At 38.3% G+C, this 18,777-nt stretch overlaps 1 protein-coding gene across 4 annotated transcripts in view; it reads left to right on the top strand.

Annotated features, from left to right (window-relative positions):
* LOC139754014 (uncharacterized) overlaps window positions 1-18,777 on the top strand; it is a 39,691-nt gene that overhangs the window by 9,170 nt on the left and 11,744 nt on the right. For 3 of the 4 annotated variants that reach the window (XM_071670981.1, XM_071670982.1, XM_071670980.1), the window contains exons 4-12: window positions 2,679-2,873; window positions 4,656-4,868; window positions 5,144-5,233; window positions 6,282-6,410; window positions 7,649-7,846; window positions 8,272-8,394; window positions 9,321-9,424; window positions 12,719-12,878; window positions 17,854-18,011. In XM_071670981.1, coding sequence (XP_071527082.1) covers window positions 2,679-2,873; window positions 4,656-4,868; window positions 5,144-5,233; window positions 6,282-6,410; window positions 7,649-7,846; window positions 8,272-8,394; window positions 9,321-9,424; window positions 12,719-12,878; window positions 17,854-18,011 — 1,370 coding nt within the window. The remainder of the gene's footprint in view (window positions 1-2,678; window positions 2,874-4,655; window positions 4,869-5,143; window positions 5,234-6,281; window positions 6,411-7,648; window positions 7,847-8,271; window positions 8,395-9,320; window positions 9,425-12,718; window positions 12,879-17,853; window positions 18,012-18,777) is intronic. The other variant, XM_071670983.1, reaches the window with a different exon arrangement.

The raw sequence follows: 18,777 nt of genomic DNA, 5'->3' as shown, positions 1-18,777 counted from the left end.
AAAGTCCCTCTTTCCCAGCAAACATCTATTGATCTACCTGTCTGTATATTTGATGCCTGTACCCTTTAGGAACTCTTTCAAGGGGGTGGCTATGACAAGAGTCTTCATAACTGGTGAACTCTGGTGTCATTTCTTAGCCTGTAGTGCCCCATCCTAAGCAGGCTACTGGCAGAGGGCAACTCTACTATGGTGTTTTCAGAAGCTCCTACCAAATGTCCTACTGACTACTTTCTTATGTGTTTACCTATATCTATTATTGACAAAACATACTCATGCCATAATGATCAGAGAGACATTACCCAGCCTAATATTAAACTTCACTCCATTTTAGACTACACTCCTCAGGCACGTACAGTTACTCTTTCACATCTTTGTCTCCTTAGGCATGTACAAGTTACCCTTTCATATCTTTGTCTTTGTGCTACTCAGCTCTCCTTTGCAAACATCAGCATATAAAATCACAAAACTCTTCTCCCCAGCCCATGTCCAAATGTCCAAGATGCAACTTTCATGCAAAAAACTGAACACTTACTCAATTGTCCTGTGCCCATCTCACATATGCACACAAATGACAGCAGCATAGTTCTTGACCTGTGGTTGCCAGATTGACATAGCTGTCTTTCTAAGTTCTTTGGGAGTCCCATGGATGGGGATCCTGGAGCAGGAAGGTAAGGTAGGTTAAGGTATTCTGTGTACTTAGCTCTTTCACAATATCACAAATTATGAAGGATGTTCTCCAAAAGTTACCTATTCATCTTAAGAAAAATTGTCATAATATGACCTTTTTTATTACAAACTTCACATAATCATAAATTTTATATGTACCTTTAAAACTATCAATTACAGAAATAGATGATAGAAATTTAGATTTTCAACAAGAAATTGTGTAATATTTGTCAAAAGCATTTTGTACTATATGAAGGAAAGTTTGATGAAAAAGATCAGAATGAAGCCAAATATATTGCAAAAGCATGAAACTATATTATATGTTTAAGTTATTATAGTTCCTTTAATTCTTGAACCACAGGAAAGCTTCTCAAATATGGCATTCCAGAAACTAGTTCCCTAGAGACTGGCGTTTTTGAAAATAACTGTATTATCTCTAGAATTAAGCTGCCAAAGGCAGTAGTTTTTGTTATGGTTGATTCAGTTTTGTGTTGTCCCAGTTTCCTCAATCTCTTTCTTGCACCGTCATATTTTGGGCATTGTTGCTTTTGTAAGACTTTCCACATAATTACATTATTTTGATATGTATATACCCTTGCTGTGTTTTCCAGAATTCCAGCTACCAGCTTTGATAGGAACTAGCAAGGCTAGGCAATGCAATTGGTCTATGTTGCTGAAAACTGGCAGCTGTTAAGTCTCAGCAAGCATCTTGAATTTCAGAGGTTCTGTTGTATGTGCAGGAAATGTTTGATTGTCATTGCTGATGCATAACTAGAATATGCAATTTAATCAAAGTGATCTCAGCCTAATGGATTTCCCCATAAATTTATGGCAGTGTTATAGATTTGGGTAGCATTCTCAGACAGTAGATTGGAAAAATTTTTTATGGACAAACAAGGTATAAAATCTTTCCAGATGTTTAGAGAAACTTTTGTAGAATATTACAACAGTAAAACAGGTGTGAAGAAAAGGCTCCATTGGTGGACTCTCTCCAGAATCTTTTAACTTTTCAAATAAACCTGGCTTTCTCAATAATGAAGGGTACAGTATGCTAACAGGCATCTGTTGTTGATGCTGCTCCTCCGTCCAAATGCTGAAGTTGCTTTGATATGCAATAGTCTCACTATTTTGCACATCAGCACAATGCAGTTTTGGATATTTCTTTATGATGATGGCACTAAGAGAGATATTTTTTTTGAGAAATGAAGGCAAAAAAGAATTGAAAAAATCTGACCAGTTCATCCAGATTATGTCTCCTTCATATTTAGGTTGGAAACCACATGGATTTTGTGGTGTTTCATGGACAGATGATTACTCTGCTTTTATGAATGTTGTGATGCCACCTTAGATAAAGTTTGAAATGGAGATAATTGTAGATAGGGCTTAGCATTAGGACTGTAAACAAGTGAGACTTCTATATGTAGCTCTTCCATGAAACACTGTGGAATAGTGTGGGAGGTTGTTAGTGTTGTGAAGTACTTACTTGATTTTTTTTTTTTTTTTTGCTTTGTCGCTGTCTCCCGCGTTTGCGAGGTAGCGCAAGGAAACAGACGAAAGAAATGGCCCAACCCACCCCCATACACATGTATATACATACGTCCACACACGCAAATATACATACCTAACACAGCTTTCCATGGTTTACCCCAGACGCTTCACACGCCTTGATTCAATCCACTGACAGCACGTCAACCCCGGTATACCACATCGCTCCAATTCACTCTATTCCTTGCCCTCCTTTCACCCTCCTGCATGTTCAGGCCCCGATCACACAAAATCTTTTTCACTCCATCTTTCCACCTCCAATTTGGTCTCCCTCTTCTCCTCGTTCCCTCCACCTCCGACACATATATCCTCTTGATATGTAGTTCTTATACCTTTCATTCACAGCAGGATGTCTCATGCATCTCATCCCTCAAAATGCTGATTTTTAATATAACCTCACAGGTATACTTCCTGAACCCAATGTTCAGTTTGAATTTCAGTGGTAAGCAGATAATCATCCTTTTCAGGACAATTCACTCAACATATTGGGAAATAGGCTTGGCCGATTCTTGCAACAGTCGTGGGCTTGCTTTACCCACCTGTGTTTGAAGGATTTCAAGCTTCCTCTTCTAGCTAGAGGCATGTATATATGCCAGATGTCACCCCAACCTAACTTGCATGCAGAAATGTTAACAAGACTCAGTTCCTCAGAGATAACTGAGGTGGGAATACAGTTTATTCTCTTCCCACATTTGCTTCTCTCTTACTAACAGATGAGATTGTATATGATTTTGATAATGAAAACAGCCAAATCTCATATTTACATTATTAGGAATCCACGAAAAATGATTGTGATTATATTTGAGGAAGACTCAGTCTTCAAGCACGATGAATGAAGTTAAAGGGGAGAATCACACATTGAGGTCTTTGGGTACACACTCTAATTAACTAGTGGTGGCATGCATAGGTTTAGAGGCTTTAGTGGCATGCTAATGTTTGAATGGCTCTCTGTGTAGATTTTTAGATGTTTAAATGGCGTATACTTTTTTAATTTCAAATATCATTACAAATCCATTGTCTTGTGGGAGTTGACTTCTTGAAAACTGCTGTCCTGAAAGGGTGAAAGGATTATGTGCTAAATCTTTTTCTTTCTTCTTTATATGTCTGCCATTTCCTGTGTTAGTGAGGTAATGCCAGATGAAGAAATGCTACATTTGCTTACATCCATTCTCTAGCTGCCATGTCCAGTGCACTAAAAGCGCAGCCCCCAATCCACAACCAGGCCCTGCAGACCTTTTTCCATGGTTCCCCCAGCTGCTTTACATGCCCTACATCACTCCAATTCACTCAGTCCTTTGAAAGTCTTTCACCATCCTGCTCCAACCACTCAAGATATTTTTTACTCCATCCTTCCATCTCCAATTTGGTACCCCCTTCTCCTTTGCCATTAACTTTTGACTCATATATCCTCTTTGTCAGTCTTTCCTCACACATTCTTTTTATATATCCAAACCATTACAGCACCCCTTCTTCAGCTCTCTCATCCACACTCTTCTTGTTACTATACCTCTCCCATACCCGATCAAACAACCTCATACCACATATTGTCCTCAGACATTTTATTCCAACATGTTCTCCCTCCTCTGCACTTCCTTATCTATAATAGCCAGTGCCTCACATCCATACAACATCATTGGGATTATTATACCTGCAAACATACCCATTTTTTCTCTCAGATGACCCTTCCATCCACATGTTTCTCAGTGCTTCCAGAACCTTTGTACCATCACCCACCGTATGACTCACTCTTTGCTTCCATGATTCTATTTGCTGCCATGTCCATGCACCTGAAACACTTCAGTTCCTCCAAATTTTCTCCCTTCAAACTTCCACTCCAACCTATCTCTCTGCCCTGCTAAATGTAATAAAATTGCTTTTATTCACATTTACTTTCAACTTCCTCCTTTTACACACTACCAGACTCAGTCACCAACTTATGCAGTTTTTCACTCAAATCTGCTAAATGTAATAGATATTGATTTGTTGTTTAAAGGTGGTAGGTTGTTGATGGAATAATTTACTGTGACCATCTCCTAGATTCATTAATACTTTATGGACAAAGTCCATCAGCTGCTTACCCACCTTAAATTTCTGCAATTGGCATAGATGAAATTAAGTGTAGTGTAATTATTGCTGCTTTTAGGTCAAAACATTTTTAGTTAAATGTTGTTTGACTAAAATTTTGTATGAATAAGATGAATTGGAGTAGATGTGGAGAAGATTAATCTTCTGATGAAAGGTATGAAAGGGATTATATGTACAGATGGGATGTAGATATTGAAGTTGCTCATGTAAATGTGATGCATTTATAATGAATACTTCAAGTACATAACTACTATTAATGGAAATGTGTAAATGATACTAAGATATGTTAATAGAATGTGTTATGGAAATTTTGAATGCTTGATATTGTATTGCCAACTGTTGATTAGCTTTTCTTTCAGCATTTAGAGGATGAACTTCAAACAGCAAAGTCAATGCTAAGGAAAGTAAGTGATGAAGCCTTCATCCGGCAAAGTCTGTATGAAAAGAGAGAAGTGCGACTTATGGAAGCAGACACCCATCTTAGTGTGATTCAGAAGGAGTGGGTAGGAGCTCAGGAAATAATGCAGAAAGAGATCATGAGACTTTCTGCCCGATGCAATCAATTGATGGAGGTAGGCCCTTCCCAAAAATGATATTACTAATGTGATTAGTATTTGTGAGGCAGGAAATTGTTGCCAGATAATGCTTTTGTTGAGAAGAATCTTTCTTTAGTTGTAGATTTTCTTGAATTTTATTGGTATTTCATATTGTATAATGTAACAAGCATTTTAAGGTAACCAGTACTCTCATTAGTTGAATCTTAAAAGTTGTGGTTCAGGAGCCCAGCCTATTAGATCTGAAAGCTTTTTGAGGGTATATACATTGATGACACTAAGATATCTTTCAGGAGAAAGAATTTTTAAAAGAAAAATGTAATTCCATGAAGAAAGAGATGACAAAATTGAAGCTCACGGCAAAGGATTATGAGAAGTTGAAGGTAAGTGCTTTATTGTTACATTTTTTGATCATGTTAATAAACATATGACCACCATTCAACGTATGTAGTTTTGGAGCGCTGTTCAGTAATACAGACTTGTGGTGAAAGTGAAATATAAAGAATAGTTGATGGGGTTTATGTAAATGACATTTTTTCTTTATAGTTCGATCCTTGAGGATGACAGGTTCTCTTGGATATATCTTGGTTTAGCTAATGGTGGGGGCACACAAGGAGCCAACTCTCAGGAGTAAAATCCAAAGTACTACCTATAGAAAGGGGAAAGTGAAGCTCTTTTATAAGTGTGGAAACCCATTTCTTTTTATACACATTGGGTATATATTGAGAATGTGCGAGTTCATAGGATGTTTGTACTTGATCCACCCCATGAAACTGGGAAAGGAGTAATGATAACTTGTATCTTGCTATACCCGACTCCTAACCTAAGTTTTATTGCATACATTATATAGCTAGTGTGCTAATCAAGTACCAAGGAAGATGTTGGTAATCACAAGGGATAAAGATGTAAGTCTCATGAGAATGCCTTTAAGAAAGACTGCAACATTCTCAGGTCAAATACATCAGCACTGCATGGGAAGCCATCTTCCCATTGAAATTTAAATTAGTTTGGAGGAAGCTTTGAATGTATGTGTTGCAGCAGAGGAAAAGTTCAAGACTTGGTTGATTTTTTCAGCATGTTCCTGGTAAGGGCTACAGTATCATCTGTTTATGATATAAATGAGCCTCTCAAGGAGTAACATCTTGAGCTGACAGCTCAAGAAGCTCTACAATTGATTTAGACGTCACCTTAGAAGGAGGAGGCCTTTCTCATGTATGGCATTTATTAAATTTTGACTTCATACCAAATGAATGGAACTTTGTTTACTGCTGTATGAAGTTTGGTTTTAAGCTTTGCCGTTGCCTAGCATGTTTACTCTCATGTCTAACATAGAATCTTTACAGGACTCATGGATGCATCATTGCTGTGATCTTTTAAACTCTTATAAAAAGCTTGGAAAAGTCTCTCATCAAACTTTATTGTATTTGGCAGGTTACCATAAAGGAGATTCAAGATCAGTGCTCTGCAAGTAAGAAGCAAGCAGCAGAAATAACACGTGAGAACTTGCGATTGAATCACTGTCTACAGGAGATGCAGAAATCTTTGCAGGAACTTGAGGAGGTAAAGATACATGATTCTTTTAAGTGGTTGACTGGCAGAGGAGGTAAAGATACATGATTTTTTAAGTGGTTGACATGGCATAGGCAAAAACATGCTTCGTTCATTCCTTATCAGATGAAAGGCAAGGTGAGTCTGAGAATCAAGAAATGTAGGGATCACTTTAAGCTTCTTAGTTATTTAGGGACCTGACTCTTAAAGACTGAAGAGTTATAGGAAGAGCAGAAAACAAAGAGACAATGTGAGGAAAGGAGGAGGTGTCATAGTAATCATAGTAATCATAGTTCTCCTTAAAGAAACTACATGAACCAATAGATAGAATTGTGCTACAGGTCTAGATCATAGGGGTTAGGACACATAAATTACACAGTAGAAGCAACTATTTATGGAAATTGTGGGTAGACTGAACCAGAAGAAGATTCAAATTTACTTGATTACAAACTTGAGCATCTGAAAAACTTAATTTTTTTCTATCATACTTAATCACCGTCTCCCGCGTCAGTGAGGTAGCGCTAGTAAACAGACAAGGAATGGCCCAACTCTCCTGCATAAACATGTATATACATAAATGCCCACACAGGCACATATACATACATACGCATTTAAACATATACGTACATATCCATAGACATATACACATGTACACACCCACACTTGCCGCCTTCAGCCATTCCTGTCACCACCCTGCCACACATGACATAGCATCCCTCCCCACCCCCACTCCTCCAGTGAGGTAGTGGCAGGAAAGATGGCTGATTTGGGTGACAAACTGCAGAAGTTGGTGACTGAGTTTAGTAAAGTGTGTGAAAGAAGAAAGCTGAGAGTAAATGGCAGAACTGGCTACTGCTTTAGGTAGATATTTAATGTTACTCATTTGTAAGGATAATATTTATGGTTAACATTGCTGTAACATTCCATGCTTTGTTAGCTTTGATTAGATGTTATTAGTGTAATTCTTGATCGAAAGAAATTGTGCTGTCTTGCTGATGATTATGTTTTTTCTGCAGAAGGAGGCATACCAGTAACACCTAGTATTAAACAAGAATTTCTGCTGACATGTAGTAATGGATCTGTCAGGGATAGGCCTTTTTTCATTCATTTGAATCCTGATTTTTTCTCTTCACTGAGCATTTGAAAATTTCATACAGAAGACTTCTCTTTCTTTTGAGAGCTTCAGAGTGTCATGGTGGGGTTTTTGTGGTGCCTAGAGATATACAGCTTAATATATTGATATTTGACAGGTAAAACTCCCACAAGTGCAACAGGAGCTAAAGATTTATAAAAACAAGGCCAAGGGATTAGAAGAAGCCCATGATAAGCTGTTTCAAACAAAAGCTCTCTTGGAGGATGACCTTCGGATGCTTCGGGAACAACATAAAGTACTATTAGAAAAAGTGGTGGAAGAAGAAGAGATGAAAGAAAAACTTTTAAAGGAAAAGGTTGATTTTTTACCACTTGTATTTTCAGCCAGTAGTTTAGTAGTCTTAGTTTGTTGGCTTCTTCACTGTTCATTAAGTTTCAATGCCAGTAGTTTCCAGGGAGTATATGGGCAATTTATGGGTGCTCATGATGCAGTATTCTGCTTAATTCAAACTTTAGTGTCATAAATGAGTAACACCCGGCGTTCAGAGGAGGTTTTGTTTTGTTAATGTAAATTTTTGATGTTTTTGTTAAAATACACATTTTAGAGTAGTGTTATACAACATATATAATCTAGGTTCACAAACACTGCTTGTTGTACATCTAATCATTCTTTATATACCTATATTGAAATTTATTTTGAATACCAAGTGTGGATTCAGATTCTAGTTTAACAAGAATAAGTTTGTTTGATTTGTGCTTGTTAAGTGACCGACATTTATAGGTACTACTAGAAGACCATGTGAAAAACCTCTCTGCCCAAGTGATAGCCACTAGAACTGAACTTCACCAGCATTACCAGGCCCAGGTTGAGGATTTAGTTGGAAAGAAATCCCAGTCTTTGCAGGTAAACATACTAATTCTTTTTCTGATGGATTTTGTCATTCTTTTTATGATTTTTGTTTGCAGTGGAGTGAACTGCTTGAGATTTTTCTAATGGATTGTGTCATTCTTTTTATGATTTTTGTTTGCAGTGGAGTGAAAAGTTTGAGATCAAGCATAATGAAGGGTGTTTACATTAATAAAAGTGGAGATGGAGAACTCCTGATGAACAAGTATGTAGAGATGGTTGATTACAAACAAGTGAATGTTAAGCTATTAGTTACAAAGCCTAGATAGACAAAGACTGTGTAACAGTTACTTATGAACCTAACATTAACAGAATTGTAAATTGAGTCCATTTTGGAGAAAATTTGTGGTATAAGGTGGTTTGATTAAGTGATGAAAGGGTAGAAGAGAGGAATGGTACAAAAAAGTGTGGTTGAGTGAGCTGAAGAGGGTGAGCTGAAATGGTTTGAATATATGGGGAAAGTGAGTGAGCATTTAACAAAGAGGATATATGTGTTAGAAATGGAGGGGACAAGGAGAAGACCAAATTGGAAATGGAAAATGGAGTGAAAAGAATTTTAAGTGACTTGGGTTTGAATGTGCAGGAGGATGAAAGTTGTGCATGGGCGAGAATGAATTGGAATGATGTATATAGGAAGAAGGATGTTGAAACATTGCCTGAGATGCCAGTAGTATTCTGCTGTTTACTGCTTTTGGGATCTTTAAATACTCCAGTTGCAGTCAGTTGCTGGAGGTGGCCTCTTTCGTATATGGCACATCAGCTGTAAATGGGTTAATGATATGTAACATATTTAACAGATATTAGTTCTTTAAACTATGGTGTAATAATCAGCATTGTATGAAAGGTCATTGTATTCCATAGATATTTACCAAAGTTTAAGAAATGCGTGGAGATTTTTTTCAACTTAAATATTATTATTGCAGGAGCAGCTGAGTAAACTGGAGTTGAACATGAATAAGACCTTAGAAGAGCAGCTGGATGCACAGAGGAAGAGCCACCACCATGCTTGCTTGAACCTGCAAAAAGGGTGAGATGTTTTGCCACTAACCTGTATTTGGTTCCATGGAACTTTTTTCTTATTGAGGTTTCTCTTTGTTTACTTATTGACCTATTACTTTCTGTTTTGAATAACTGTTCAACACTAACTTCTCTCTTCCTGCATGGGTATTTCTATGGCTGCTGACCTTTGCCTGATGCTCATTTCCCCTACATAGGATACAATATTTCTTGCATGCAGCTTAACCTTCTCTAGCAGATCATATTCCCTCAAGTTTGGTGACCAAACTGGTAAATGTTTCATGCTTTAGTTTGGGTTGGTATATTTTGTACTTTTCTGGACATCTTTTTCATATACTTGAAGGCAATTTTGATGTTAAACTTTAAGAATTTACTTCCTGAGCATTCTTCATTGTGGTAATCATAGTATTTACAGTTATAGTAATAATTACAGTGACTGTGGTAGTGATCACATTAAAAGAATTGCTGTTGGTTTACTTGCAACACCAGGAACTGATTGACATTGGCCTTACTCAAACACTTCTGATCTCTACCTGTCATGTGTAATGTCCTGAAACCAGAGCCTCCCATTCACAGCCAGGCCCCACATACTACTGCAAAGTTTACCTTGACAGCTTCTTGTACCCTGGTTCAGCTCACTGGCAGCATGTATCAGATTGATTCAATATATTCTACCCAATCCATGCCTCTTGTCTTCTTGAATATTCAGATCTTGATATCCCAAAGCCTTCTTCACTTCACTCTTCCATTTCCTTCTGTCTTCCCCTCCTCTTTAGTACCTTCTCTTTACAAACATAGATTTTTTTTTTTTTTTTTTTTTTTTCAAACTATTCGCCATTTCCCGCGTTAGCGAGGTAGCGTTAAGAACAGAGGACTGGGCCTTTTTTGGAATATCCTCACCTGGCCCCCTCTGTTCCTTCTTTTGGAAAAAAAAAAAAAAAAAAAAAAAAAAAAAAACATAGATCCTTTTATTAATTTATTCTCTACTACCTATACCCAAACCATTTTAGTATGCTTTGGTCAGGTACACCAGTATGACTGTAATTATGTTTACCTTTTTGTAAATATTTATATGTACTGTATTGGGAGGGAGTCAGTTGTTTCTTGATGATACATCATTGGTGGCAGATGTGAGTGAGAAACTGCTGAAGTTGATGGCTGAGTTTGGAAGAGTGTGTGAAATGAGAAACTTAAGAGTGAATGTGAATAGAATCAAGGCTACTAGGTTCAGCTGTGTTGAGGGACAATTAATTAGGATGTAAGTTTGAATGGAGAAACATTGGAGAAAGTAAAGTGTTTTAGATATCTGTAAGTGGACATGGCAGTGAATGGAACCATGGAAGCGAAGTAAGTCATATGGTGGGGACGGGGGTGAAGGTTCTGGGAGTGCTGAGGAATGTGTGGAAAGAGAGAATGTTATCTAGGAGGGCAAAAATGGATATGTTTGAAGGAATAGTAGTCCCAACAATACTATAAGGTTGTGAGGAGTGTGTTATAGATAAGGTTGTGTAAAGGAGGTTAGACGTGTTGGAAATGAATTGTTGGAGGACAGTATATGGTGTGAGGTGCTTTAATCGAGTAAGTACAGGGTAAGAGATTATTATTATTATTATTATTTTGCTTTGTTGCTGTCTCCCGCGTTAGCGAGGTAGCGCAAGGAAACAGATGAAAGAATGGCCCAACCCACCCACATACACATGTATATAAATACACGCCCACACACGCACATATACATACATATACATTTTAACATATACATATATATACATACACAGACATACACATTTATACACATGTACATATTCATACTTGCTGCCTTTATTCATTCCTGTCGCCACCCTGCCACACATGAAATAGCATCCCCCCTCCCCCGGTGAGATAGCGCTAGGAAAGGGCAAAAGGCCACATTCGTTCACACTCATTCTCCAGCTGTCATGTGTAATGCACTGAAACCACAGCTCCCTTTCCACATCCAGGCCCCACAAAACCTTCCATAGTTTATCCCAGACCTTTCACATGCCCTGGTTCAATCCATTGACAGCAAGTCGACCCCGGTATGCCACATTGTTCCAATTCACTTTGTTCCTTGCGCGCCTTTCACCCTCCTGTAGGTTCAGCAGTTGGAACCATGGAAGTGGAAGTGAGTCACAGGGTGGGGGAGGGGGCGAAGGTTCTGGGAGTTTTGAAGAATGTGTGGAAGGCAAGAACGTTATCTTGGAAAGCAAAAATGGGTATGTTTGAAGGAATAGTGGTTCCAACAATGTTACATGGTTGTGAGGCGTGGGCTATAGATAGGCTTGTGCGGAGGAGGGTGGATGCGTTGGAAATGAGATGTTCGAGGACAATATGTGATGTGAGGTGGTTTGATCAAGTAAGTAATGAAAGGGTAAGAGAGATGTGTGATATTAAAAAGAGTTTGGGTGAGAGAGCAGAAGAGGGTGTGTTGAAATGGTTTGGTCACTCGGAGAGAATGTGTAGGGAAAGATTGACCAAGAGGATATATGTGTCAGAGGTGGAGGGAACGAGAAATGGGAGAGCAAATTGGAGATGGAAGGATGGAGTGAAAAAAGATGTTGAGGGATCAGGGCCTGAACATGCAGGATGGTGAAAGGTGTGCAAGGAATAGAGTGAATTGGAACAATGTGGTATACTGGGGTTGACATGCTGTCAATGCATTGAACCAGGGCATGTGAAGCATCTGGGGTAAACCATGGAAAGTTTTGTGCCTGGATGTTGAAAGGGAGCTGTGGTTTTGGTGCATTATACATGACAGCTACAGACTGAGTGTGAATGAATGTGGCCTTTGTTGTCTTTTCCTAGCGCTTCCTTGCATGCATGTTGGGGGAGGGTGGTGTCATTTCATGTGTGGCACGGTGGCGATGGGAATGAATAAAGGGAGCAAGTATGAATTATGTACATGTATATATATATGTATATGTCTGTGTATGTATACCTCGCAAACGCGGGAGACAGCGTCAAAGCAAAAAAATAATAATAATGATAATGTATATGTATGTATACATTGAATTGTATAGGTATGTATATATGCGTGTGTGGACGTGTATGTATATACATGTGTATGTGGGTGGGCTGGGCCATTCTTTCATCTGTTTCCTTGCGCTTCCTCGCAAACGTGGGAGACAGAGACAAAGCATAATGAATAAATAAAATGAAATTTAGATTTCTAGAAATCATTTGTATTATTGTTTGTCTTGAATGGAAGTGGTTCTGAGGAACTGGAAGTTTAATGTTTATGAGAAATTCAATTGGAAAGAAATCTCTTATATGCGCATGTTTCTTATAGGCATGAAAAGAAAATCAGAGAAGTGGAATCTTGCCATGCAATGCAAATACTGAAGCTACAGCATCACTTGAAGTTGGTTGAGGAAGAAAACAGAAGACTGCAAGATCAGCGACAGGGTATCATTACTGCTGTGTCATCCATTTTGGGGATACATCATGAGGTATATTTTCATACTTTGATGGTGACGTAGCTTCAATTTAGATGTTTTTGTGTATGTTTTCTAAGTTATGAACTTTGAGCCATATGTTTTAGAGAATATGTGATGTATTTTGAATCCTTGCTCATGCCATCTGCTTTTCTATCGTCCCATGTCTTCAAAGTTTAGTAACTTAGGAACTGTTAGCATCCCCCAGCAAATAACCCTCATCATGGACCTCCAGGTGGCCTGTCATCTGTTATTCCTCTGTGTTCCCATGTACTCCTCTTTGCTTTTGATCTCTTTTTGCTTTTAGAAACATAGGTAATGGATTCTTTTGATATATTAATTGAAATCTATGATCTCTCATCTATCCATCTTTATCTCTGATGCATAGTCCCTCTGGGAACTCCCATCAAGGGCTTGGCCATGCCAAAAGAGTCTATGCTTATCCCTTTCCTTATATTCTTCCTTTGCATATAACATTCCATGCATTCCTTTCCTTTTCTCTCCCTCCAGTTCTCTTTCACTCTTTTTCCCCATGTCACAGGTGGTCTTTCTGTCACACCAACCACTTTAGTTGTACCATCATATACTCTTCCTGTAAGCTTCCTGTCTTGCATTTTTTCATGTGCCCGAAGCACCTCATAGTATTATATTTCACCCACCCTACCAATCCACAATTCATTCCCTTTGCATTTCTTACCTTAACAAATATCATCCACACCCTCATTTTTTTTCTCCCTTCCTTCAAGTCACACCACATACTCTTTACAAATAGATCATTACCATAGCCTGGATTCTTGACCTCCTGACTCATCCAATCTCCATGTTTTCGGTGCAAAGGTCAGGGTTGGGAAGACTGTGCTGTCCCTTAGTCCTCTCTTCAGTTTTATACATATGCCTTAACCCTTCATATTCTATTAAGGAACCCAATGACTCTTCTATCCTGTACTGCTCTTTTCCTTATCTCTTCCTTCATATCACCAAATTTACCCAAGATGGCTCCCATATTTGAATTCTATCACGTCTTTCAGTCTTTCTCCCTTAAATTCTATAACACAATTCACATGAGTTTACATGAGAAAGACAGACAACAGGAGGCCTGATTGGCCCACGACTGGGTTGTCTGAAAAAAAAAGTTTAGCTTGATAAGAAAATGTATTCTGCTCAGAAGTTTTTAAGCTATCACCGACCCCCCGCTGCTGCACATTAGCCTTCTAGTGTCCCTGGTACTTCTGTTGTTTTTACAGTTTATTTCTGGTGTATTTCTCAGAGTATACCTGAATTTATCAAATATTTGTCTAAACAGCTTTTGAAAGTATTTGTAGTTTGAGCATTCACTACATCTGACAGTAACTTATTCCAGTGCTCAACATGCCTATAGGAAAAGAAGCTTTTTCCTCATGTGTGTACTACCTCTTTTAGCTTTGAGTTTTATTTCATTTGTTCTGGTAACTGTATTTTCTTGTATTTCAAAAAGATGTTCATGATTTATGCTACTGAACTTGTTCAGAATTTTGAACACTTGGATTAAGTCGCTCTGAAGTTTACATTTTTAAGGGAGAAGAGATCCAGTCATTTTAGCTTCTCTTTGTGTGCCAGATTTCTAAGTGATGGGATCAGTTTTGTCACACATCTTTGTACTTGCTCTAATTTTTCCCTGTCTTTTTTTATAGTTTGGGGATCAAAACTGGACTACATATTCAAGAATAGATGTAGTCTTATTAGAGAATTGTTTCTGGTGTCTTGTAATTTATGTTCCTGGGTATGAAACCTAACATTTGGTTGCCTTTTTCACATGTTGCTTGACACTGTTTAGTGCACTTCAGATCATTCCTAATGACGACTCCAAGGTCCTTTTCTTCATTTACTTTAGTTAGAGAGTTTCTGAATAGTTTGTAGTCATAACACATATTCTTGTCTCCAGAGTGCATAACTTTACACTTGTCTACATTAAACTTCATTTGCCATATGTCTGACCACTCTACTAGTAAGTCAAGCTCTACCTTAGCCTAGATTAGTATCATCAGCAGCTTTGGAGACTGAGTTAAGCTCTACCTTAGCCTAGATTAGTATCATCAGCAGCTTTGGAGATCTTATATATGAGACCAAGTTCTAGGTCATTAATATACATTATGAAAAGAATTGGGCCTAGGACTGACCCCTGTGTCACGTCACTCATTACGATTAGCCAGTCAGAGGCTTCACCGTTTAATACTACACACTGCTTTCTTCCAGTAAGCCAGTCACAGATCCATGTACAGAGTTCATCACCGATTTTGTGTGCTTTGAGACTAAGTAAATGTGTCTTGTGAGGTACTCTTTCTTCTCTCACTCTATAGGGCTTTGCATCTATACTTCCACTCATTTTCTTTTCAGACAGTATTACTCTAACTTGCATTCACCTTAAATTGCCTACACTTACACATTATAAAGCACATTTAAACTTTACAACTCTTTTTGACTTACAGCAAAGACACAGTATCATCTGCATTCAGGCTTATCATTAGCCGTCATGCATCACTACCACACTCCATCTCCCCACCTTTTTTTTCCTAGTTTTGCTTTCATCTTTCTGATCTTCCATCCATATATTTATATCTCTATGTATCCCTGATGCCTGTTCCCACCTGAAACTTCTTGAATGGGGTGGTCATGGCCATAGTCTAACAAGTGAACTCCAGTGCTGCTTCTTACCTATAGTGCTTCACATTTAGCAGACCACTAGCAGAGGGCAGCTCTAGCACAGTGTTTGCAGTGGCTCTTTCCTGAATGCTCCTGCCTAATGTTCTAACCTAATACTTCTACCTCATATTTCTGCCCAATGCTCCTGCTTAAATATTGCTACCTCATACTATCTGCTGCTCCTACCCTTTTGCCAAAAGGCAGGGCTAGCACAGAGTGCTCACTGCAGGAAGATCTAGAGTTACAAAGAGTAAGATGTGTGTTAGATGTTTTTAAGTATTATGTATGGACGGAATACCAGTAGGCCACATGTTGGTGAGGCAGAGAGAAAAGACAGCTATCTGGTTCAGAGGAGTGCAGCTTGACAAACACTGAAGTGCTGGCTCATTATGCAAGTGTCACTAACCCTCCTGATACCAGGTAGGTAGTACAGGTAATATACCTCTATGGTTGATGGCTGCCTACAAACTACTTCCTACCAAGCTATGAAGGGTAGAGAAATCTTGAGCTAGATGGCTTCATATTATAGGGGACTCAGGATCTATGAGGTGAGCAGTAGGAATTTTTGTTGTACAAGAAGCACAAAAACCACTCATGGAATTGAAACAGTGATAAAGATTAGAGATCTTAGAATGTAGAGGAGAAAAAGACCTAGACAGTTGGGCTTCAGAGACAATCTCATTTTGCATATTATGGCAAGTGTTAAGGGTAAATATGATTTCTTGAGACTTACCATGGTTTACTTTTGCTTTGGTAACCTGATAGTTTGTGTATGTAGATTTTTTTAGTTAATCCATATGCTGTAAAACAAGTAGATATTCTTAATAACTCTAATTCCTGTACTCTTCCAGTATAAGATAATGCCAGTGGTGATGATATGGACCAGACTTGCTTGATTTCATAGTAATGAATCACTCAGTGTTATCACACCATTCTGTTCCTGTGTCCTTAGATTTTGTTTTAACCCCCTTTAATGAAAGAATAGGTGTAAGACATGCAAGGGAGCACATCTCATAATTTGCCTTTGTATTATTCAGGCATGTCTTTTGGTTGGTAGTAGCTGGAAGCCAGCCAACGACCAGGGAGATGTATTGTCAGTACTACTTGCCTGGGTATCGGGAGGGTTAGTGATGGCAGCATAGTGAACCAGCACTTAAGTGGTTGTCGAGTTGCTGTCAGCTAACCCATGTAGCTGTCTTTTCTTTCTGCCTCACTCACATCTGATCTACTGATATTTTTCCACAAACATACAACATCTCCTTGTCGAACATATCACTTAACATCACTTAATTCACACAGCTCAATTTTCATAACTAGATTTTCCTGTGGTGGGCACTATGGTCTAGCCTTGCCTTTTGGCAAAATGGTTGACAGAAGTAGTTGGTAGGAACATTTAGGCAAGAGTATTAGGTAGAAACATTAAGTAGTTGAAGTAGGTCAGAACATTAGGCAGGAACATTAGGCAGGGTGTTCTCGGTGGGAACAGGAGTCAGAGATATGGATAGATCGATAGATAGATAAATAGATAGATAGTGTTTTGTTTTTGTGGTTGGTATTTTTTATCTCATCAGTACATATGATAGATTCAACTCATACAGGGATGCAAATCAGATCATAGTATGTGTGCCTTTAATGAAGTATCTCCAGTAATAAATCAGCCATAGAAATAGAAAAAAGAATTATTTTAGGCCTTATAGTAGGCCATCCCTGGGGATAGGGAAGAAAGAATACTTCCCATGTATTCCCTGCGTGTCGTAAAAGGCAACTAAAAGGGAGGGAGCAGGAAACTGGAAATCCTCCCCTCTTGTTTTTTTTTTAATTTTACAAAAGATGGAACAGAGAAGGAGGCGGGTGAGGATATTCCCTCAAAGGCCAAGTCCTCTGTTCTAAACGCTACCTCGCTAATGTGGGAAATGGTGAATAGTATGAAAAGAAAGAAAAAAATTAGGCCCACAGGAGTCAGTGTTCTTGTCTCGAAAGTAAGAGGACCCAGGTTTAATTTGTTAGTGATATGAAACTTTGGGCAAATTTTGTCACCCTGATGACTTCATGTTTCTCAAACAGTTTGGAGGTAGCTGTCAGAAAGGATTATTGGTGTATTACTCTAAGAGGATTAAGGTGTAGAAATAAGCTAAGAGTTCATTTGAAGGCAGATAGTGAAAGGCAAAGGAGGGCAGATATCATGTCTCGTTGAATGAAATCCTATCTTATAGAAGGGAAGGAAATGATAATTAAAAGAGTATTAAGATTTCCACAAAGTTTGAACTTAGCCATTCCAGCTTTACAGGATGAAAACTCTGTATTCCTCTAGGATATCATCAGTGCTCAAAACACCTCAAAAGTACTAGGAAGGGAAAATCATGAAGTGCAGCTTAACAGCATGAGATCCAAAGTATCGAGCAGACCAACCTCAGGAGGAAACTTATCTCGGGGAAAATCATCTTCCAAGAATGGTAGTCGTCCTACAAGGTGTGTACTGTTTTCTTGTGGTAATAGTTTATTAACACCATCCTGTTTTCTGTCCTTTCTCATGTTTATCAGTGATCTTACATTTCTTCAACAGATAATGTAATTCACTCTCACTTTGATAACTCAAAACATTTCTTGACCCTTTTCAAATTTTCTTCCTTGACTTGCATCATATATTATCTCAATTACCTATTTGAACTTAATTTGAATAGAAATTCCATATGGGGGTCAGAAGTTTAACATTTCTTTGACCCAGAAAGTAACCCTGTGAAGTTTAAGATGATTTGTAACCATATTCTTCCTGTTTTTATTTCTAAAGCTCCTCATAGCTTTCTAATTTCCATTCATGGCTCTGTGGTTCTTCTACTTCATTGCTGTAATGTTTAGTTAATCTTGGAAACCCTACATTGCAGAACAAGCTAAATCTGCCTGTAAGATTGGAACTTTTGTTCAGATGCTAAATATTTTCTCTTCCAGGTAGTTGCTTCAGTTATGCAAAGGTTTGATTGATACCTGACCTGTATGGAGTAATTTTTTCACATCTGGGGTATCTGGTTTTTGTGCACTCAACTGACATTTTAAAGCAATAGTAAATTTAGTTTTAAACAGTCTAAAACAAATGATTACTGTTTGGTTGTTTGGAGCGTGATGGTGAGGCACAGTCATGTGTTTCCCATTAAGTTTTGGAGTAGTAGTGCACTAATGTCCCTCATGACAACTACAACTTGTCCTGTCCTGACTTCAGAGGTTTCAGAGTAACGAGTCT

This window comes from Panulirus ornatus, chromosome 16 (genome assembly GCF_036320965.1).
Source record: "Panulirus ornatus isolate Po-2019 chromosome 16, ASM3632096v1, whole genome shotgun sequence".
NCBI classification, from domain to species: domain Eukaryota; kingdom Metazoa; phylum Arthropoda; class Malacostraca; order Decapoda; family Palinuridae; genus Panulirus; species Panulirus ornatus.
The sequence above is the reverse complement of the archived record's forward strand: the minus strand, read 5'-3'. Positions and strand labels throughout refer to the sequence as shown.